The following is a 24,927-nucleotide window of genomic DNA, read 5'->3' as shown; positions in this document are numbered from 1 at the left end:
ATGCAAGAAAGCCACACAACTCAAGGATGAAAAATAGCAAATCCTAGCACCCAAAAGGAAAGTAAACTTTTAGAACAAATCACATCAAAGAGATTATTTTACAAAAATATGAAGATTATTCAAGATAAATTTCTGAAAACGAATACAAGGATATGAAGAATTTTTTTCTTAAATCAAGAAGGACAGAAAACAAATGTATTGAGGGGTCTGCAAAGAAGTTAAGTACTTTGTTTCATTACTCTTTAAGGAGAATAATGGGAAATTACTGTCATGGGACACTCATGGGAAATCAAGAAATTGCTTCCAGATAGAGAAGTCTCTAAGGATGAGACAATTTAAGGACCTTAGCAGTTCTGAAGAAAAGCTTAAAAACAAAGTGGTGGGGTTTTGAAACACTGCCCTCATTTGGATATCCTATCCCACATCAGGTGAATGATATTAAAATATAGACAACGCAGAATAAACAAGTGTAATTCAAGGATTACATTTTGTAGAGATGTGAGTCAAGAGGCTGGACGCTAAGACCAGTTAAAAGAAAAGACGAGGAAGTATTTGAAACAGTATTATGCAGAACAAAGCAGAACAGCTTTGTAAAGGGAAATAATGTACCTTTACTTCTTTGAACTTAGCAAACGCCAAAGTGAAAGATCCAGTAGATACAGTAGATCTTGGCTTCTGAACCACAATCTCCAGCTAAATAATTATTTTAAGGTTAAGATTCTGCCAAGAAATAAAAAGCAAGTTTCTGACAAAAAAAAAAAAACAAAAAAAAAAAGTATACATCTGTTTCTCCTGGAGAGAAAGGCCCTGCATGTCAGTGTCAGAGATTTTATCAACATGCTAATACTCTGAAGTCAAGAGATAGCAGGCAGGTGGATGAACTACACACTGTCAGTAGATATCACTTTGGTAAGCTGAAAGTACCGAGCCATTCAAGACAGTTACAACAGCTCCAGATCTGCCCAGCCAGACACTCCCAGCACCTACCTCAACTTGGCACCCGTAGCCATGCAGTAGGGCTGCAAGTCAGATCAGCTCAATCCTACCGATAACAAATACATTCATTTTTCCGTAGGGTTAATTTTCAGTCAGATCACTGAACTGATTCAGCTCACAGGGCAGCTGCACAACATCTAGAGTCCATGAAACAGAATAGTCTTCTGAAAGCAGCATGTTTCTCACAGTAATTTGGAAAGAACTTAAGACCATGCCCAAACAACAGCAAAGCAGTTTCATATTCACTTTCCACTAGGCCAGCAACTGAAGCCACCACAGGAGACAAGACCCTGACCATGTCACCACCAAACCACTTTCCAAACAGCTAGGCTCCTTTTCCTGATGCCTTTGTAGCTGGCACTCTTTGGGCATGCAAAACAATCCTCTTCCCTTTAGACAATGGACATCTATGTTCCCAGTGTGCTTCTATATGATTTGAGTACCTCTCAGCTAGTAATTGGACTGAGGCACATTTCGTGGGGATCACCAAACCATTATCGGTAATGACTGAGTTGGGCGGGAATTCACACTGGTGATTTAGCTGGAAAAAATCCCATCTCAATATCCTGAACCATCCACTCTCCACACCTAATTTGTTCCAAAATCACACCTCAGCAATCTGGGCACCCCCACCCTGCCCACAGGACAAGCCTCTTTCATGCCAGTGGTTCAGACAACAGGAGGTTGTTCCTTATTTTCTAGTTATCAGAATGTTGTCACTGCTTTACAAAGAGTTGATCCAAAGGGCTAACTTGTCCTTTCCTCTAGGACAATCTTACATAATGAGAAAAATTCCTCCACACAGAGTTCCTGCTTAACTAACCCTTCTGATCAGGGTCTCACAGAGCTAAAAAGAGACACAAAATGTGAAGCACCCAAATTCCCAGTGACTCCAAAAAATTTCCCTGGCCTCGCTACACAATTAGCTTCCTCGAGTTATTCTTGGTCAGTAAAACTCACTGGAGAGTGACACCTACCCATAACTTCTTCAATCCCTTCTACTAAAATTATGCTAGTAGGTGATCATTTCCCTGCTCTGTCCAGAACCCAGGGCAGTTCCAACCATGCCAGGTTCACTCCAAGTGCCAACTCAGGGAGCAGGAGGCACAGACCTTGCTCCTCCTCCAACTTAACATGCTCAGATTTAGCTGGTGCTTGTGCTACTTTCAGCCATTCTGCGCTTAAAAGCAGGGAGGTAACATGGCCTGCTGTCTTGTCCCATTAAAGGGGGGAAAAAAGAGGACGGTTCAGCAAAACAACTGGAATCCTCACACACTGATGTAAAGCTCATATCAGTGCCAAGGTAATGTCTTCCTGCTTCAGGCGCATCTATTTGTCTCTGCTATGGTCCATTTTCAGCTATTGTAAAGGTTTCTTTGACCTCCCTGCACTTAGGTTATAGATCATGTAGATTTGTGTAGATGTTTACTTGGTTTTGTTATTCTGCAGAACTAGAAGTCAGTCACCAGAGAGAACTAAAGTAGAGATTAAAGAAAAAAGAGAAAGAAGCCAGGTTTAGTGACCATAACGCATTCTGTAGAGGAGACGGTCCATAAAAGGACTAAATATCCATCTCACCAGAGCAACGTTGCAACGCACACATTTCTGGCTACTAAGGTACTGTGCCAAACACAGCAGTAAATCCTCAACTGTTTGGCAGATCACCTCAACAGAAACATTACTGAAACCAAGGAACAAACGCATCCAAAAATTATTTTTCTGGGATCCACTCGCTAAGGGAACACTCAATAAATATAATTTGAAGTAGGCTGGTACTTCATGGAAACGCTTAAGAGTCAAAACATTCCCCACCCCAAAATAAAGAAACAGTTCATTAGAATGTCTACAGTTCTCCAAATCAATTTATAACCCGCTTTGCAGAAACCAAAGCAGTAAATAGCCTAAGGTGCTAGCATCAGTTCTGAATATGCACTCAAAGGATTCACTCACCAATTAACATTGATTCTTTCTGGTACTCTTTGCTGAGGTGGCAGCGCTGGGTCACACAGGACACGTATCTCTCCAGAACATACCAGCACATTTCATAGTAGAAAGGATAACGGAATTTGGCATGCACCTGAAAGCAAGATCAAGACTGTCAGTCCATGGGGAAAGAAAAGAAGTTTGCAGCACAAGGGCCAGTCGTCATTCTCATCATGTTATCAAGAGCACAAACAGTATGCAGGAGGGGGAGGGGAGACAGGGTGGGAGCCGAGTGAGATGTATGCCTTCAGCATACAAAATGAGGAGACTGCCTGCCTGCCTGCCATGATAGCATCATTTCTTGGTTCACTAATTTGTATCCTCTTGGGGTGGTGGGAGAGGAAAGGGTTTGTGTTCTTGTGAAATCATGAAACTGATGGATGGCCCCTACGGTATTATTTACCTACTGTATAAACATAGGGTGGTCACATACAGATGTTAGTCACTAAAACTCAATTTAAAATAAAGGTGGGTTTTTTTAATTTTTATTTATTTATTTATTTAATTTCCTAAACACTATTTTTTTCTCAAAATGGCAATATTACCTAAAATGAGTCAAGCAGAAAATACATCTTTTTCAATTACGGTCTTCACAACAATTTGATTAAACAAATGAACACACAAATTCTTAATTATTGATAATTACACATTAAAAGTAAAAACCCCTCATGTGGTTTACACTTAGTATTTTGGTAGCAAGTTAGCTTTTGCCACAAACAGAATAGAAAAGCAGGATTTTGACAAAAGATCCTGTCAAGCTGTTACTTTTTCTTACATCTCAGACCTGTTGTTCTCACACAAAAAGCTTACTCTCCAACACTATTTATTTGTGTGATTATTTCAGATTCAAAAGAAAACAAAGTGGGTTTCCTTCCTTTTCAGCATAGTTTTCTATCTATGGGAGGTTACTGGAGGTTACCAAAGAAGAATCTGGGAAGCTCCTAAAATGCAGGAACACGTGTATTTTTATTCTGATTTGTAAAAATGGATGCCACGCATCTTGCATGCACTTGTACTTACACTGTACACTTCTTTCTCCTGGTGGCACAGAAATTTGCATTTTGCAGGCTTGCATGCATGCATTGCACTGGGATTATAGGAACTGCTTTAAGACATTCTATGCATATTAACAGCTCACCTAGCCAAGAGGTGTCCACCCACTTTTAATGAAAAACTGAACTGCATCAGAAAGGAGCATTATCTTAGGAAGCTCATTTTGAAAAAAACAAAAGCTCACCCCACCTCAGATCACTCAAAACCCCAAAGTCTAAACAGAACTGCTAACCCAGCACCTGAAAACTCAGATTCAGCTCTGCAAAGCAGGCACTGTCGAAACATGTGTGATGATAAAAGCACCTACTTGAGCACAGCAGTGACTTACTAGAATGCCCGTATTTGAAAACTGTCCCCAAGGTGGACAGTCAAAGAACTTGCCTGTGTTTCCAGGGCACAGGAAATGCAAATACTTTTAGCAGTAAAACAAAATGTAACAAAGGGAAAATATACTGTATTGCCCCACTAAACATATCACAGTGTAGAATTTAAATACTCCATGGCAATTCCTGAAAGTTAAGATCTCTTAAATTCAACACAAATGTAGCTGGCAAATCTGAACTGTATGTTGCTATGGGTCATGCATCCAGCCATGCCGCACCTTTTCAAATGTTTCCCTGTGTCATTACAAAGCACACATACCAAAAAGAAGAAAAACAAAAACGAAAGAAGGCAAAAACCAACCAACCAACATCCCCCTAAATGTGATAACATTTAACCCCAGGGCCTTTCTGCATCGGGAGAAAATTTTTCCTTTGGTTTAGTTATTTGTCATAAAGAAGAGATCAAGTCACTTATCACTATTATGGAACACAGGGGAAATTAGCCATGCTAAAATATACGCTAATAAAGGAACTCAAATTTTTCCAAGAGAGCACTGCAGGAAACAAAATTTGCAAAGAATTGACTTACAAACAGGAAGCCGCCTTCCACCCCTCAGCCTTCAAAAGGTTTTCAGCCACATGCCTGGGAATATTAAAGACATCATTGCTCAACATTTGTTGACAGATTCTGAGCTTCACCAAATTTAGTTGTTACCAATGTTAATTCAATGTGAAAGACAAGGCAGTAATGCATGCAGTGCTCCCATTATGTATATCAATCTTTAATATTCAATTTGAGTTCCTAATTGCCTCACTATCAATGTTCCAACCCACAGCAAATCCCTCCATGCCTCTGTAATTCACTATTTGCCTGAGAAGGCTCTGCTTTTACAAACCTTCAGAAGAGCTACCGTATGTAGCAAGAGATACTGTGCAAAGATCTACAGTGCCTTTTGCCAGTAAAGCAAGTCTAACAATCCTTTAAAAATCTTCTAAAGTTTGCCTTATGGAAAAGTATAGAGGAGTACATTCTTTATGACATCCTTGGACATTTATTAATTATAATGGATGGGAACTGCGTTATGTACACGCCCATACTTCTTCCATTGTATACTTATGGTTAAATGAACTCTTACAGGGAGGGGGGAGGAATAAAAGAAAGAAAGAAAGAAATTAAAAATGTTCTGTGATGAATTTGAAGTGTAATATCTGATACAGACACTGCCAGAGGACTAAACTCCCCACCAGCAGGGAAATACACTAGATCATCTAATAGGCATTTCCAGCTCTAACTTCTGTGATTAATAATTTACAATCCACTGAATAAATTTTTTAATTATTCCTGTACAGTGAGAAAAATCCTCTCTGGAATACGATCCATTTCTTCAGTTCAAAGTGAAATTATTTGAGAGGCTTATAACCCCTTCCAAAAACAAAACAAAAACCCTAAGTAAGGTACACATTTTCCTTAAGAAAGTATTAGTCTCTTCCACAATGGCCATTAAAATCATTACAAACTCCACTTGTGTTTAATCAATCTAATCACAACACTGAAAACCAATTTATGATTATTTACAAAAACTTAATACGTTATCTTACATTCCAGCAAACAAAATCAGTAGCAAACACCATCATCTGTGAGTGACCACCTTACGTATATATTTTGAGCGCTTTTGTCCCTGTCCCCACAGAAATTTTTTAACGCAGTTAAATTTAGATGAGTTGCGAGTAAGTTTGACACATTCTTCCTCTTCAGTAATACAGAGCTTAACATCCCTATGCCAAGATGATGAATCTCTGCATGGCAGCCTGCTTTGCAGTTATTCAAGCTGGTCTAGCAGAGCACTAAACAGCTTGGCCTATTTGACTAGCTGTTAATTGGCCTCTAGGAAAGCCAGACTGCAAAATGAGAGTCTCTACAAACTGTAAGGCTGGAGAATATTTGTTTACCTCAATTGCACATTAGGAGCTGTTTCCAACAATAGACATGTTTTTTATTACTCCTTAAAACTATTTTTAAATGGCTATAACGCTCTTAAAAAGTCTCCCAGGGATATAAGAAATTAAGCTAGAATAAGCATGACAAGTATATAAACTAGGTAATTTTATCAGGCTGTAAATCAGCATTGCAGTTTCAACCATGTATTTATTCTTGTCTTAGCTGCTAAGACAATAACAACTACACCTAGCATAAAAATGACTTTGAATATCAGCAATCAAAGATGATTAAGCATTATATAGCAGGTTTAAACACAGTGAAACCTCCATAAAATTGCTCTGTGCAAAATGAAAAGGGGAAACACACCTGTATTACACTTTGATTTGAGTGTGGCAAATTACTTCGTCAATCACATCATGTAATTTACTTCTGTACTATACACAATGGAAAGATCGATACTGATGAGAAACTCATTTGCAGTATGTTCACACTGGCAAATTTGCGTGAACTACATACTGTACTGAGTCTGCTATACTAGCTAGTGTATGAATTATTTGTACAAAGTAGTTACAAAATTTGATTGGCAAAGCAAATGAAGTAGTACACAGTAGAATCCTATTTTGAAAACATTTAGTCCTTCAAGATTCCTGCATGATATTTTTAGGTGGTGGTGGTGGGTGTTGTTATTTCTAAATAACAGTATTGACTTTCCTGCCTTTTATCAAACTTCGGTATGCCTTAGTTACATGGCTTATATTTTGTTTCTGTCTAGAAATTCCTGCTATTCAACTGTTCACACAATTTTGTTATTTTATGGCTGCCTACAAGCACAAGCTTGCGAACACAGGTACAGGCTGTGCATAACACGTTGCTAGCACACAGCAACATACAAGCACTGAAATTATTTCTATGAAGTTGTGGAACTTCTGGGCTGTTGGCTTTCATTAGTGTGGGTTTTTTTTAAACACTTAAATATTTTTGGAGGGGAAATGATAAAGAACTACACAGACTTTGAAGAAAATCTAAACCAAAACTGACAAGAGTACAGGTCTGATTTCAGACTTCCAAATGTTGTAGTATCCCTTTCCAAAAAAAAAGGTGACAGGACATTTTCAAAGAGGCAGATACCCAGCTCCCAGAACCTCCCCACAGGATCAGGGGGCTAGTGAATTTTAAAAGGCATTTCAATGTAACTGGCTGGTAAGTTCCTAAAAGTTACCAACATATCTGACTGTTATGGGGAATTCTGCCTCCTGGTATAAAAGCTTAGGAGATCAAAGCTGTACCCAGCTTCCCAAAGAGAAGGGCCTGACATGAATCACTACTGAGCAGTTTACAACCCAAGGTATGTGATCTCAGGTTGCTCAAGTCCTGTGGGAACAAACGCTCAGATTTTATGCAACTTCAGGAAAAAACTTGTTACCTTCCCATTTCCATTGATGTCTGTGGGGAAGATTACTTGTTGCTGGCACAGATCCTTCCTCTCAGTCTCCTCTTCCCCATTCTCCATGCAAGTTACCTGTGCTAGCATCCTTCCCAGCAACAACACACCCTCCCCTTATACACCTGCAGCATATATATCTGGCATATATTGCTAATTCTTCTCTACACTCACTCTGAAAACCTTCCTACGCCTAGCACCTCTGTCTAGCCACAGTGGACCCCTTCATGCTTCTGCCACCTTAATTTTTTCCTGTCCATGTTCCTTTATGCTTACTTAGAGACACTTGACATTCTAGCCTTGGGACACCTATTCAAAACCAGGCTGAACTTCGCTCTGGTCTTGACCTTCACTTCTGCTTTCTGCTACATTCCCTCTGTTCTAATTTCCACAATTTCAGCTTTTGTCTTCATCTCTCTTCCACTAAGAACTCATTTTTCTGCTTAATATTCCTTCTCTTCATTAAAATCACTCCAGGAAACCAACTGCTCCTACCACTGTTCTGCAATGTGAAGATTTACTAGGCCTTGTACCCCCTGCAAAGTAAGGGACACTGAGGGAAGGACACCCTTCCTCTCCCTGAGTCAAAGTAGTATTTCCAAACAACATGTATTTGCTTCAAGCCTATGCACTCTCACTGCAAAGAAAGCAATTTGGGGTAAAAAACCACTTAGAGCCAGCATTGTACCCTCTTAGAGGCGAACAACAGTGAACCATATCGATGTCCAAGACATACCATTTCAAGACTTTTTAGTGAACAATTGCAACTTACTGACATTTTGCCAGCCCAAATCTCCATTAACACCACAGCTGACACCTGTGCCAGTGGTTTACCAGCACTGTCTCAAAACAACACCTCTAGAACAGTCAGCCACAAAACATCCCCATCTGAATTGGCACATACCATGGTCCATTTTTGCATCAGAAAGCTGTGATTGCCTTGCATAGTTTATTTAATAGCCTATTAAAACAGTGGCGCTTCCTTCAGATTCTGCTGCTTCATGAAACTGCAAAGTACACGATAAGTAGGGACGACTAGGTCTCCTGTTTATTAATCAAGGATAAAGTTTTCATTGCCAACAAAGAGGCCACACAGCAAACTCCTCCAAGATGTTAACACTCTTTCTATCAGGTAGATGCTACAGCTAGATGAACATCACAATGTTCAGATTGATGTCCCACCCCAGCTTCTGTTTCAAGAAATTCTTGCATCGTATTAAATCACTGCAGAAGAAAATCCTGCAAAGTACAGAAGATGTCGTTTCACACACAACTTCTGTGCAGCTTTGTCAGTTCAGCTGTGGACAGCAGAACCATCCCAGTCCCACTAGCTCTCCAGGTTCAGGTATCCATTCCAGGTGTGCACAGAGATAGGCAGGGGGTTACCAGAAGTACTGGTACAAAGGTGTGTAAAGTGCAGTATGTTTTTGTGCAAAAGGGAAGGAAGGTGTTTTATGAAAGTTTAACAGGCAGGCAAAAGACACAGAAGGGACAAGTCTGTGGGAAGTAGGGAAAAACAGATGAATAAAACCGACTAAAAATAGCCAGCATTTGAAAGTCTCATGACTTCACATTTACCTCGTTTCAACAACTGACACGGAGATCCCGTCAGTTCTTGTTTGTCAGAAGGGAATATGAGGGAGCAACTATGACAGATCATAGCCACAAAGAACTGTTCAGTTAAAAAGAGAATCAAGTATCCTTACCCTTGTTCTGTCCTCAATTTCATAGATGCGAAGCTGCATGGGAACATTAAAGCTATGCAGGATATTTCCACCAAACACCAGAGAATCTACTGGAGTATAAACCGCATGTATCCACCCTAGAGAGGGAAAGCAAAGAACTGAGAATGCCTCATGCTATGTAGTATTACAAAGCAATTTATAATCAAATTTTAACAACACCCTGAATCCCGTTCTGCGAGGGGACGAGAGGTTAAAGCAGTGAAAGGTTAAATGCTATGCTCATAGCCACACTTTTAAGACTAGTCATAGCAGAAGAATGGCATTTTATGATGTACAGTCTTATAACCCTCTGTAAATTGGGTTCTTCTGTTTATTCACAGAACAGTTACAGTGTTTACTGAGAACACGCAAGCTTGTGACTCAACCATATCCGTGACTAAGAAGTAAATTCAGTCTGTGCAATACACTTAGCTCTCAGATGTATCTACTGGCACCTCCAGTAGGGTTGCAAATCATGTTAGCAGCGGTGGTGGGCTAGGGCTGTGGAACCGGACTGAGTCACATCAAACTTCTTTCACACCAGCACCAAAGCACACATGTTCAGATGTCAACAATTTCAAATTATTACCAGGCCTCCTTCAGAGGTTAAAGTTTCATATCCTATTATCAACTTCCTGAAGCAACAGAAAAATCTTTTTCACTGCAAGCCTCAAGTTAAGGGATTTAACATTTCTAGTACTGGAGCTGACAAGACTTCCAACCCAATCCTGCAAGGGACTGAATTCATTTCACAGGCTCCAAAGCAAGGGAAGAATTTTCTCTCACAACGAAAATCCAAGCATAGCAATTCAGGCAGCCACACACCAGCCCTTCTGCTTCTGTATTGTTTGCTTGGTATGTCAGCAGCTGAAGGACTGGCTATGCAAGACTGTAGCCTCTGATCTCTGCAGTGAAAAAGGAATTGATCTTGCTAATGATCTGGGACCCACAGAGACCTGACACTTTTTTTTTCTTCTTTTTTAATGAAAAGCATTACAATTTATAAACCAGCAGACAGCAAAGCAACATAGGGGGCAGTCAATTTTCTCCTAACTGTGCAGTACTTTCCATTAAAGCTGTGGCAGCTCTCCTTCACTTCAAGATCAGTGAGGGAGCAGGAAAATGCTGTTCAGCCTAAAGGGGTCTCCAGCTATCAGCCACGAAAGCTCTCCTCCACAACAATCTTTACACTGTAAAAGCCTGCAAAGCTGTATCTGAGAAGTCCTTGAGCCACAGAACTGAGCCTTTTATTTAAGGGCATATTAGTAGGAGAGAGCAGAAAGGAAAAGAAAGGAAAGCACTACAATTTCTCCCTGGAAACACAAGCTCACCACTCTGGATATATTTTTCTGAATTTCAGAATCACAGAACAGTTGAGGTTGGAAGGGACCTCTGGAAGCTCAACTCCTCTGCTTGCACAGGACCACCTAGAGCTAGCTGCCCAGAATGACATCCAGATGGCTTTGCAGTATCTCCTAGGATGGAGACTCCACAACCCCTCTGGGCAACCTGTTTCAGTGCTCAGTCAGTTTACGGGTCTGATTCCACATGATAAATGTGACACATATAAAAAAGCAGGTGGCTCATAGCTCTGGATGCTTTCAGCATTATTGCATGTTTCCTGCTCCAGTTAGTATCATTTCAGTTAAGAGTCTCACTCACAATAATCCAGCCTGTTTATTACTTCCAAATCAAGAACAACAAATTAGAGAGGAATTCTTTTTTCATGTAGAGGTAGAACGGCTGCTATATACATCAACACTGTAAGAACCCTTTATGGTTGAAGCAGTTCACCACCTCACATGAAATAGATCAGTCTGTACTAAGAGCAAACTATTGGAAAAATAAATAATTTTCCTGATCCTAGTCTCTGGAAAGGAAAAAAGATCTAAGGTCAATGAAGTTGGGGCCACTGCTTCCATTAAGTAATCAAAGATTTATGTGGTTGGGGGAAAGAACGGAAACCACATGCTGAAGCAAATCTGTTGCTGGGTCCCCGAAACCAACCTACAGGATAGGTGCTGAAACAGAAGGTCAATTTGTGTGACAATTCACTTCAATTGTTGGTTTGAGAGATGAAAAATATGAAACTTGAAAAAGTAAAATGACTTGTCCATGGCCACATGACTGAGCGGTGGCAGAAGACAGGTCAGAAACAGCCAATTATCAGCAGAACATCGAAGAGTCCTCACCGCTACATCCCACTGCAGTTCTCTCAGCACAGATCAGTCAATGTACAAACATACTGGAGCTGGCAGATGCATCAAGTTGCATTGGGATGATCAATGTAATTCTAAATACAATTTGTTATTGAGTATTTACAACTTCAGTAAAATGAGTAACGGAGCTAAAATCCGGCTTTCTAGTCCTATATGAAAGGTATAAAAATATGTATAAGAAATAAAATGAAAACCCATCAATGCAGGTGTTGCTCAAGTGTATGCTTTTACTACAACCACACAGTAGCTGCCTCCTACAAACTGTATTTTCTCAGTGAAAATTTCACAGTGGAGTGCAGTTGGTTTCATTGTTTCTTGCTCTCTGGGTTTTCACTCCCATCACACTTTCCCTGTCCTCTTGACTCTGCCCCCACTAGATGCCAAGGGTCTTTGTGTTAATAACTGCTACATTTCTGTGATAGCAGTCTGAGTATTTTGGGGAGAAATGTGAAAGGATCTATCACAGGCTTGAGCCAATGCTCCAACAAATGCCATCTCAGACATGACAAACCCTCAATAGAAATATTAACAAACACGAATATAGTTTTGATCCTGTATTGTTGAAGAGCTGGAGGTACAAACTGAAAGTCCTCTGTAAAGTATCTGAGACAACCTCTGGTTTTGCGGATAATGTATATAATTCCCTACTTAAATTTATAACCCAGGCCTAAACTCATCTTACAAACAATTAGTACTTTCAACTCCTACCTTCTGACTAACTAAACATTAGGTCCTTCAAGATGCACACATTTCTAACAACAAGATGGAAAATACTGCTTTTTATGACACAGTCCTCAATAACAAAACCTTGCAATAATGAAGCACTAAAACTCATCAGGTCTGGGAAAATAAAAACAAACTAGAGACCAAGCAACAAACAGGAAGTCACTAACTGTAAAATTATTGGGAGTAAAGTTCCTACCCCTAGCCAAAGAAGGGTATAGGAGGATTTCCAGGTATAGCTCAAAGATGGTCAAGGATGATGTCTGTAGGTACCATCCCTTCACTGTTGAACAGTGCTGAGCTAGGCACACAGCTAAGCCCCAAGGAATCCCCAGATCTCCAGCAGTTCATGTGGTCCCATGTGCAGGATCCAGCTCACAGCCCCACTACCAGCTACAGGACACAGCCCTGTCAGAGGAGTCACCTGCTCCTAAGATAGATTCTGGCCACTCAGCTGTATAGCGTTTTTCAGTCACACTGCATCCCAAAATAGTTTCAACTTGCCTGAGGAACATACGCGCAATATTGAAACTGCAGAGACATAAGCACCAAGAGGTGTATTCCAAGGACGTAGGACACTATGGGCAAGATTAGACAAAACAAGATGGAGAATTGACAAGGTAGAAAACCAGAGGAAGATTGGCATAGACATTACAAAGGAAAAAAAATAAGAATCTCCTGTTCTAATATTAACAAGGCTGTGTACAGAGAAAAACTGAAGAGGCCAGCACCAGAAAAGCAGAAATAGGAAGAAACAAGAGATGAGCAGAAAACAGGAAACTGTTTCCATGAGGGTAATATATTGTGGAAATGAGCTCTGAGAACAGATAAGCTTGGATGGCTCATTCAATTCATTCCCACAGCTTAGATACAAGCACGACTCAGAAATAAACTGAGGAGGATAAATGTTCATTGTGACCATTTGCAAATAAGAACACCCACCTCCTAAGCTTCCCAATTACAAAGGTTTTTAAAGAGGAAGATAGACCTCCAGAACAGAAGCAAGCTGCCTGTATGCATAAAACAAAAAGGATGGCCAAGGGGACTGCTTTAACATCATCCACACCAACATGTCCCATCTGCCCCACCTTCAGCTACGCCGTTACTTTTTTCCAGATGAATTGACAGGCTGTTGACATGCACGATCATGTCACTATGCTGGACAGCCCGTCATGTCTGCTCACGCATGTCTGCATTTTTCAGCTCTCACAGCAAAAACTTGCCACATAGCTACCAATAGACACCTCTGAAACAAGTGTCATCAATTCTCTCTTCAGTGACCGCTTTCTACTATTTACATAAACCCTGGTACTACTGCACAACCCTGTATGGTTCATGGGTTAGTCCAAGACAGGAGATAACACCTCTCCCCTTGGTAATACTCTCAAAAACTGTAATATTCTTAAAAAAAAAAAAAAAAAAGGCAACACAGAATAAAATGCTATAACTTTAATTTTATCCTTAATGAAGCACTGGAATAACATCAGAACAAATGGATTAAGGACTGAAAAAGTCAAAAGTCAGTGGAATAAGATATTGTTCATTTTTGGCTGAAAGACACAAACAAAAGCACCTGCTAAATATTCTCTAAGGCTACAATTAAATCCCATAGATGAAAGAAAGACATACCCTGTGTGGCTTCAAGGATTCGTCACGAACTAGAAAACTCTTCCTCATGGGTGACCAGTTTCAAACCAGCCTGTGCTGGCAGTGGTAATGACTGAGTGAACGTGGAACCAGCCTGCCCTTCCTTCGCAGGCTGGTCTTACAGCTCACGGCTACAGCACACCCTCAGTGCGACACAACGGCCACTGCACGGTCCTGCCCCATGAGCACAGTACTTCAGACCACACACCAGCAACAAGCTCAGCTAAATGGGGACAGATGGCTTTGGGAGTACAGACACTGTATAGCCACTGTTCACAACCCTCATTTCAAGCCTCAACAAGATGACTGTCCGTTCACTTATGGGTTTTATTTCAGTTCTTGGTGATTTATGAGTATTTTTCCCCAACACAATCCTAGTTTCTGAAGGCAAGCCAACACTGAGCAGGAATTCTGTTCAGGAGGCTCAGAAATACCCTCAGCTGAATTACAGTTACAAATTATTCCACCACTCCTAAGATGCACTTCAATATTTAGATGTTATCATCTCTAGTAAATCAAGAAGGTAAAATTAACAGTAACAAAAGCTTTTCTGAACAGTTAAAAGAAAGATACAATCTCATTATCTTTTGAATTTTATAAAACAAGTATTATTAAACATTGCAAACTTGTTAGAAGATTTCAGGGGCCTGCAAATTCCTACTGTATCTTCAAGGATGCAATCATCCATCTGAGAATAATAGAAGAGTATTAACTTATAAAGCTAAGGGGCAAACAGACTACAAGCTCCAAGCCAAAACCATGGTATGTCTGTTTTCATTAGTAACTGAGCAGATATTTTGCTATGTGATATAGAAGGCATACATATTTTCCTGCAATGCTACAGCAACTTGGGGCGGAAAAGATGAAATATATATGTCTCAAAAATAAAAAGTGACTGAAGAGATAATCTTAGAGTAGGCACTGCTAGCAAATGAAACGTTATTTCTCTCACCTCAAAAGAAGAATGATGACATCATAGTAGTGCCCACAACCAATCATGTTTACATTTTAAAACAAAACAAAAAATTACTAATTTTGCCCTGGTAGTACAAGTAATACAGCAACTCTCAATCTTACATCGTTTGATAACAATTAGGTAGAGCACTGCAGAGGAATAGGACTAAAAATCCGACATTATGCTGTCACCTTCTATCTGAAAGCAGACACTCAAGGCAAAAAGCTCTCCTCTCTGATCCTCTTCGTTGATCTTCATCACTTGGTCCCTAAAGGTTCCAGGCATGGAGCTTCCATTAATGTCAGTGGAAACTCCCAAAATGGGAAAAGCTAACAGCAACCAAAAATAGCCAGGCAGCTATGCAGCCCTAGCACAACTCCCTGCAAAAAATTTACCAGTCAGATTTTAATAGCCTGTCATTCTCCTTGATATAAAGACTATATGCTACCTTCTGGCCCCATCACATAATAATTCATCAAATACTGACTGGCATAGCAGAGGTGACCTAAGACCGCACACTCGTAATAGGCAGAATCCTACTGATAACCACCAATACAATATTTGAAGCACTTTGAATCCTTGCAAATAGCTGCCTACTGTCTAGCATAGAACATCTCTTTCTGTCCACTTGCCTTCCTAAAAACAGTCACCTGAGAAAAGTCATTATTTCTTTGCATTTGACTGGAAACAAAGAACTTTGGAGGACTCTCATGTTACCACAATCACCACAGATCAGCGAGAATATTTTGTTAAGACTGTGGCTCATTCTTCAGCTCTCAAGAAATTAAGAGAGACTATAATAGCATGTTTCCATGTCAAAGGCCCCAAAGTGCATTATAAAGAACATAAGAAAAATTAACCAAAACAAACAGCTTACTCCTCAGTGGAACACGGCCAACTCCAAGCTGAAACACAACTGTTATAAAACAGCACGCAGCAACAGTAGCGAGAAGTTTGAAGGATCCAGAAAGAAACACCATGCCCAGCTGACAGTAAGCTACCCTGTCTGCATTTTGATCATGAGAATGTCTAATAAATCAGCACTGCAAAAGTATTCTACAATATCTAATGGCTGTCCATTATTCAATTTTCAAAAATAATAAATGCACGGTGACTTCTTGGCCCATTATTTTATGGACCATGTAGTGGTCTGTTATTGAGACCATTACAGTCAGATTTAACAAATAGACAAAAGCCACTCAAAATGCCCTGGCTACTTGAGGATTTGTGCTCCCCCACAAACATAGCTCTCTAAACTACCAGTTCACACAGAGCACATCACCCCGTCTCTTCAGTATCCTCACATTAAAGCTACATATTTGGAAAGCCTACAGTAAAAACGCCCATGCAGAGTCAGCCCAAAGACATACCTGCTCATGTGTCTACTGCCTCTGACTGGCAGCAAAAGATTGGAAAAAGACTGTAAGAAACAGGATGATGACAGTAACCCTTGGTGGTATTAGCCCTCTTAGGCCAAAGGAACCAAAACCAGTATGTTTGAACACTTTTTTAGACACACCACATTGCAAACCCTGGAATCACATTGCATCCACTGTGAGCGTGGCAACTTCCTGGGAGGTCAGAAAAAATTGGTCTTCACAAAAAAATAGAAAAAAATCCATGTTTAGCCATGTTGTGGCAGTAATAATCCAGAACAGGCTCAAGTTTGACTTTTCAAGACACATGATTACACTCTTACTTCACAACACTAACAGAGACAAATACTGCAAGACAAACTTTCCACAAGAGATTACTAGTTGGCCTGCTTTTGTATCTCCCAATTTTGCATGTGCAAACTCTTGAATTTGAAGTGCAAGTGTCTACACCAAGCACATATACACATGCATGAAAGAAAAGGTAATTTTTTTTAGAAAAGATATCTGGCAGGAAATTGAGAAAAAAAATAAACAAGCTTAACATATTTCAAACTACTGCAAGATCTTGTTTGTAGAGGACAACAGGGAAGGAGGGGAAGGACACATCAGAGCTCCATCACTTACAATCAAAATGATATACTCAGCAGGACTAAAAGACTCAAAAAAGCAAGTGGATTGGAAAAGGATGAAGTTTTCATTTTGTCTATGTTTAGTTTTAAGCTTTGGTTTAGGTAACGACAGTGATATTTAGGAGTACACAAGAGAAACTAACATGGTGTTCAGAGAATCAAGACTGAAGGGAATTCAATGCATAATGCACCACTTGAAGAAAAACAAGTGCAAGGATAGAAGTAAAAGATGGTTTACAGAGCATAAAGACTGGAGTGGCAGGTGAAGGGCAAACAAGGAGAGAGAAAAGGTTCCAGTGAAGTTATGCAGTGATGTAGAAGGATGTACTACATTTTCATACACCGGTTGCAAAAACCACCTCTTTGAGCATCTTCAACACTGACAATCAACTCCAATAGTCTTGCTTTCACTGGTTTTCTAAAGAAGGGAACATTTCACTCCCTCCAGCACCTCTGCTGACAAGTTGTTGGTTACTGTTATCTCCAGCACCCACTGGTGGTCTCTGTTTTGAGACTAGAAGGGCAGGTGGGACAATCTTAAAAGGAGAAGCACTAAAGATATTTAAAAACTGGGTAACACATTGGCATTAACGTAGTGAGCTGTACTTCATACAGGCTGTAGCGGAGCAATCAGGACGTAACAGAACAAGTGGCTGCATACAAGCCAGAAACATGTGCCTACAGTAATCCTGAGCTGTAGAATCTGAGGGATGCTGCCCAAACACGGGTTCTGTGTGTTCCTAGTGCAGTGATCAGACATATCTAAACTACTTCTCCATAACACCACCAGAATGGATTCCCAGCAGTTCACTTCACACATCCTCCCTGCAAGTCATCACTGGATACACACACAGTACAGAAGAAAGCTACAGCGCAAATACTGAACAACCTCTAGATTTGATTGTGACTGATTAAATTTTGTTGTTTCCCTACTGAGACAGTAACCGAGCACTGAGATTATGCTTTTCCTCTTCCAGATCATCACGGTCTATTCAGGAAAGAAGCTAGCAGCACACTCGATAAAGAATTTCCCTTCCATTTGGCATACGGGTCAGATATGCAGCATCCACTGTCCACTATACCAGAGTAAGATGCGTTACCTTGACCAGATTTCATCTGTGTTGAACACTTAACCATATGAAAGATTAAACATTGCTGATAGTAACATACACAGTGCAAACACCCCAGGCCACTCTTTACTAATGTCTTCCTGCATAAGGACAAGTTGTCTCCCATGCTGGGAAAACAACAGTCAGATTTCTACAGGGGGGTCAGAGGGAATAATCTGCTGACACAGGTAGCAACTATAGCTTCCTCCCCTCTTGAACCTTCAGCTGTTTAAACATCTTGAATCTACACCTGGCCATAAACCTCATCATGGCACAATGTGGTATATTTCTCAATCAACAATTATGCTGACGTAAGTTTAAACAATTATATTAATGGAAAAGGCCAGGTTCCTAGTTGATTTTCTCATTTTACTGCAGACTTTACCAGATTTGATCATCCTTGACTCATCAGTGGGAACCAGTAAAGTGGGAGGTGAGAACTTGTAACAGTGCATCGGTTGTTTGGAGAAGTCTTATGGGGCCATCAGGAGTACAGCCTGGCTCCTACACAAGACCCCCCCCACACTATCCCTCAGCATCCCAGCAAACCTCCCCCCACTCCATCCTTTGGAGGCAATCCTAAAATGCTTCAAGATGCACCTTGGCCCATACAGAACAACTCACTATGCAGACAATACTTTGCTCAATTTCTCTTTGATACCACAGCTGTGATCATGCCTCTCAGTACATTGCAGGATTAGAGGCACAGGTAGAAATTAACTGGTTTAAACTTAATCCTGAAAGGATGATGGCAGTGATGGAGAGGAAAATACCCTGAGGCCCTGGTGAGCACTATAATTATGCCTTCTGTAAGAATAATTCCCACTCTTGTCCAAGTGGTCTGTAGTTTCAGGGATTTACTGGATCGACTGCTGATCCTGGATTGTCAGAGAAACCTTCATTCTCCCACAAGCCTATGATCTCACTCCCTCATGTGTCTTTTAACAGTCTTCTCTACCTAGTTCACCCTTACACTGCTACGGTATAATTACATTTGTAGGACCAACCCCCAAAATTACTTGAAAACAGGAGCAGAGAAGGATATTTTATGGAAAAGGCCCTTTGCTGAAACGTTCTCCATTCACAATCCAGCTAAACACTAGCTGTATCACTCTACGCTTATGTGACCAGACCTGTAATTAAGTTAATTTTCCTCATGGATGAACTGGGGTTGGTCAAGAGTTTATCAGGCTCAGTTGAAAGTATGGGACACACCCATTACCAGAACCTAAACATTATGAACACTTGTAAAATACATACAAAACACATTCAAACAGTAACTAATGTGATATGCGCACAAACCAGGGCAAATAGGTCACAGGAACTGACCTGTTCTACACAGCTATGCTCAATTCGCTGACCTAGAACAGCTTTCAATTAGGCATTCCTATACTTCCAAAACAAACACAGAAATAGCACCCTTTCACATAAATAAGAGATTTGCAAATAAGTTTTCTAAACAACACAGAGCAGAGGAAAACACCTTGAATCCATGAGGTGCTTACAGAGAAATTATTCATATATGCCTTTCAAATATTTCATAGAGCCTCAAATGTCTGAGGTACTGGTGTTTCTGTACTTTGGGCTTTCCTAAGAAAACAGAAACTACAGTCAAAAACCACATTTGGCATCACTTCACTTCAGCCACCATGTTGCAGCTGTGTCCTGTACAAGCTCCCACAACTTGCTGTATTCCAACTGCCGATCATGACTAAACTAACATACAGAAAGTCTTATTCATAGGAGGCTGTTCACAGGGGAATGAAGATAAATACAAAGATGCAGTAACAGGATCTAAGCAAACAGCGCAGGCACATTCAAACACCCAGTTCAAACAGTAACAGCACATTCTGACCCGTTTCAAGGGAAGACCTAATTCCTTTAATGGATTAACTCCTCCACTCTCAAAGTCATTTTGCCTGTCACCTCCCAGGCTGATTCTTACCAAATACTTAAAAATGTGCAAATTTTTTGCCTTCACCTGATACCAACAATGCTCCCTAGTTGGCAAGAACACTGTCACTGTCTTCATATCACCTGCATTCTCTCTGTCTCCAGGACTAAAAAAAATAATACTCCCATCTCCACATAGTAATTCTAGAGCTGACAAACCACCAATCTGTCTTTCTGTCATGTAGAAATGCTACTTATATTTATTTCCTTGGTAAGATCCACTGGACAATGTGTTATATCATTATAAACAAACTTGTAGTCCCACAACAGTCAAAGAAAGCAAAGTCTCATATCATCTTAAATGAGGAGTGTTACAGATTGCACCATCCTTAACCCAATTTAGGTATGAGCAGAAAGGGCTGAAGCCACCAGCCTGCAAAGCAGCAACTGTTTGGTTGATTTGCAAGAAGAGCCTGAATCATGCAACACAGCTATTGAGGTGGGCAGTAGTGTAAAAATTAAGTGTGGCTGGGCTACTGGAATATGTCCAGGTTTAGCACAATCTCCATCAGCAGAAATTCTGAAGAGTTACGGCAGTAAAATAAACTTATTTCCCCAAGAAGCAACCCTGAGGGAGCACAGCACCTGCTCTTCCATGTACTAGAATTTCCATTGAGCTCCATCAGGGAACCGAGACCCACCTCTGGCTACAGAGGCAAAGCAGCAGGTTACTAACTGCAGATAAAACCTGCCAGAACAGTTCACAAAACCAGTAAAATATTTTTCCAAGAAAGCTAACAATCGCAAAAGTAAGTATGACTCTGATGAGATGTGGTGGACTGACAGCCCCAGAGAACCAAGTCCTCTTTCTTTTTCCCTGGTATAGCACAAGTAATCACTGCACACGCTTCCTCACAGTACATTTTTCATCAGTCTGGGATGGGTCAATTTCTGGAAAATTAGGTGCGTTCAGTGCCTAGCCTTTCTTTCACCACAGCAAATAAAGAGGTCACTACGGGGTTTATATGAGAAAAATTGTTTTGCAGAGAACTGTTAGTCAAACACAATTCCAGTGATTCCAAAACCAGTTAGTTAACAGGCAGTACCTGAAGGAATGAAGAATGTATAGCCTTGTTTCAGCTCAATTCTTTGGCATCGTTCCACCCTGTCTCCCAGAAAGATATCACTTTGCTTTCCTGAGAGAACCCATTCTTCATAAAGTTCTAGATTCTGCAGAGTAGGCGGAATCAGCCAGAAGATCTAAAAATAAAACAAAGATTTAACTATTATCAACAGTAAACAAAAATAAATAGCTGAGAGATTCCAACAAGGTTATCATGTGTTAAACAAATGAACGTGTAACACCAAGCCTGCTTTCTGCATAAAACACGTGTTTTCCAGGTGTTGCACACAGAAGCAAACAGCAGCAGCAATTAGTCCATGTACTGGAAGAGGCAAGATAACTGCCAGTTGCCATCTCTCTTCCATGAAACATCTTACTCAGAAGATGTCTGCAGTTTACTTTCAGTTCAAAACAGTGCATTGGTATAGTACAACTTCATTGGACTATACAGATGAACAGTATTCGTACCACAAAGATGTTCAATCTGCTGTATTTATTTCAGTTCCCACCATAGGCTGCCTATACTACAAGTGGGAAAAGCAACCTACAACAGTAAAGATGAGAATGTAGCCATAACGCTGTGTATTTTAATGCTTCTGTATCCTGTGATATTTTAGTTCTGACATAGCGTGCATGTGCACACTAAAGGAACAAGGAATCTCTAGAAGGAAACAGAAGCCCCAGCTACAGAAGGAGACTTGTGAGGGCACTCTTGACACAACAAGGGTACACACAGCCACATACTCACTGCAAGACACTTCTAAACCATGCAGCAACATCACGCCTAAAAGCACCACCAACAGCAAATAACACATTTGATATTTCAAATAAATCACTCATTTATTTCACAAAGGTGAATGGTGTCCTCCTAGTTCAGCAAATGTACATCAACAAAGCTAGCCAAAACAGACTAATCACTGACTAGCTGCCCCCCTCCTCCAAAAAAAACCACCACCCCACAGTAAGAGAGAAAAATAAAAAGAAAGTAACCCCTTCCTTCCATAAGGGACACAAAGACATAAAAACAAACATGAAACAAGGTTCACCTACCTTTCCCCCACGGAAAACGTGATACCACACTGAAGTGCCACCAAAATCAATATGAAAATCAGTGAAGCATCCTTTCACACTCATCAAACAGTACCTGTAAGCAGAGTGAAGGGCAAAAATGAATCAGGCTGAAACAGTATTTAATTTGCAGAGTGTGATACTGCTTCCACCAATTAAGTCTCTGCATTTATAGTACTGGGATTTGTCTCATGAAGTAACTATAACTAGGTTTCTGCTGAAAAACGTTTGAGTTTGCTATTCATACAAACGGAATGAAAGCTTTCAGAGTTAAGGAATGGAAAAACATTAAAAGTTATGCTGTTCAGAAATATTTCTTATGCCACTGCCAATCCCTGGGGTGATCTGTTTAATGCTCTCCTTCACCACTTGAGATTCATAACCTTCACCAGAAGTTGTACACAAATTGTTTCAAAGCGCAAAGTTTTGAAAAATCCAATTTGCTTATAAATTCTCCTGCATGTTCTTTACCTACTTGCCACTAATGCCATTTTTGCAAGGATTGGGGGACAGAAACCTCATTTGGCAAATTAACTCCTTTTTGTTCACATTTCTAGGCATTTCTGCAACAAAATACATAAAGGAACCAGCTGGCAGCATCATTAAGTATCAAATCCACTATTTTTTATGCCGTCTTGATTTAGGTATTCAAAGCAGTTTAAAGTCGGCATCGCTGGAAAGAGATACAAGAGCTCTCATCTCACTGCATGAATCTCAAGCCTCCAGCCACCATCTGTAACTAATGGCCGAATTACAGCCGCCCTTCTCACTATAGGCACCTTTGCAAACGCAGGAAACACACACCACTTAACCCACTAACCTCTTTTCCTTGTTCCGGTCTCCGTTTCATGGCTTTTTTTTTTTTTTTTTTTTTTTTTTTTTTTTTTTTGAGGGGAGTTACGGAAACAGTACCAGAACGGGATTTGCAAAAAAAAAGAAAAAAGGTTTCATTTAACTGTATCTTTTTCTCTTCACATTCAGGTAGAGAATCTCAGCAGTATGCAGACGGCGTGCAAAAGTCCCTCTAGATGATAGGCTGGAAAGGACCTTACCATGTGTCTGCAGAAGGCTGGCAAATCAGAGAGACTATAGGTACATAAGAGCCCGCTGCCTAGCAACCACATCCCGAGCTGGAGTTGACAGAATGATACGCAATGCTGTCATGAAGACAGTCCATTTGTGGGCTTCAAAAAAAGGTCCTATGCCTTCATCTCACAATTAAAACCTCTCCTTGTGCAATTACACGTCTCTGCTCTTGCCCACTCTGGAATTATTATTTTTTTTAATCCTTCAGAAGCAGGAAGAGAGCTTTTTCTGCCCCTGGGGTATTTCAGATGCTTCAAAAATCACAGCTAGCCAAGAAGCTGTCTAGACTCTCAATATGCTCCATTTCAAAATATGAGTCCTTCCCTCCCAAACACTTTTTTTTTTTATTTCTCCTTTTATGTTTTCTCTACCAAGATGTTGTTGATTACAAGTCTGATAGAATTTAAAAACAATAAAAGAAGCCCAGAAAGGAAGTTGCCTTTCTTCCAGCCAAACTGCAAAAAGTCACAGATTGAATAATTGCTCATAAAAAAAACCCCAAAAAACACCACACAACAAAACATGGAAATTCTCAGTTTGTGGGCAGTGTTGAATAGTAGAGGTTCATGTTGTTTTAAAGTCAGAAAATTCAAATCCTTATGGAATCAATTATTTTCAGTTTCCAAAAGGTCAGATATAAAATACATCACACTAACAAAAATTTTCTAAGACAGTGCTGCCCACCAACAGTTACCCATTCATATTAAGAAATTCTGAAAGAACATAAACGGCCTGAGCATTAGCTGGTTTTATTTATTCCTCAAGTAGTCAATAATCTAAACTCAAAGCTGTTGATCTGTTTGTGTTCGGAAAGGAAACAACAGGATTCTCTGTCAAATCAAAATGCTTAAAATTTAATTTTGTGAGAAAACACCAAGGCAGATATAACTGAACATGCAACTCTTTTTCTTACTTGTTTTTCCCCATTTTCTCGAAACTCCTCTAAACACCACAATTTCCATTCCAATAAAGGTGGTTTTAGTGAAAGAGCCACATATGGTGATTAATAAAAACCTACAAAGCACTTGGAAAAAAAACCAGTTTTTCTTTCCATCCACAAATGAGCTATGCCATTTAATTTCTGCTGTTAATCTTACAGGCCTGCTTTTGTCCAACCCCAACAGCTACCAAAAGGCTCAGGAGCCTGAAAAAGCGATCTTCCGCCATATAGTAATCTCCCTTGTTGCCAGAGTCTGGCACAATGCCTTTGCATTGACCTCTACAGCTTCCTCTTCCAATGTACACCGCAGTCACATGGTCCCAGCACAGCTCCATGCCACAGCTAATCTTATACACTGCTCAGCTCCAACCTCAGCAAGCAGCTTCTCATCACTAACAGCTGCTAATTTGGGGAACGAGTCAACTTTTCAGTTTTTTCCATAACAAAACAAAAAAAAAAGGGGGGGGGGGACGACACGGGGGACACACAGGAAGAGCCATAACACAGCATCCATGTTGAAAGAAATCTATAAACTACATCCCACTGCATGCTCTGGTCCCAGCTTTCTGCCTTCAGCGCTCTGGGCCAGAGCAGGTAAAGTGGCTTACAGGAACACAGTCCCAAGTCAGGCATGGGAAGACAATCTAACTATAGAGTTAGACACTAAAAAAACAGGCAACGCAAAAGATGCCCCAACTTT

At 40.3% G+C, this 24,927-nt stretch overlaps 1 protein-coding gene across 11 annotated transcripts in view; it reads right to left on the bottom strand.

Moving 5' to 3' along the window:
• Nucleotides 1-24,927, bottom strand: part of KDM2B (lysine demethylase 2B) — a 125,943-nt gene that overhangs the window by 54,503 nt on the left and 46,513 nt on the right. For 10 of the 11 annotated variants that reach the window (XM_080369810.1, XM_080369811.1, XM_080369814.1 and 7 more), the window contains 4 exons: nucleotides 22,184-22,277; nucleotides 21,117-21,270; nucleotides 9,442-9,557; nucleotides 2,947-3,073 (listed from right to left, as the gene is read on the bottom strand). In XM_080369810.1, the coding sequence (XP_080225936.1) occupies nucleotides 2,947-3,073; nucleotides 9,442-9,557; nucleotides 21,117-21,270; nucleotides 22,184-22,277 (491 nt within the window). Of the gene's footprint in view, nucleotides 1-2,946; nucleotides 3,074-9,441; nucleotides 9,558-21,116; nucleotides 21,271-22,183; nucleotides 22,278-23,021; nucleotides 24,659-24,927 lie in introns of those variants that run through there. The other variant, XM_080369806.1, reaches the window with a different exon arrangement.

The sequence above is a fragment of the Falco punctatus genome (assembly GCF_963210335.1).
Source record: "Falco punctatus genome assembly, chromosome: 1".
Classification (NCBI taxonomy): Eukaryota; Metazoa; Chordata; class Aves; order Falconiformes; family Falconidae; genus Falco; species Falco punctatus.
Note: the sequence above shows the minus strand (reverse complement) of the source record. Positions and strands in the feature narration are given on the sequence as shown.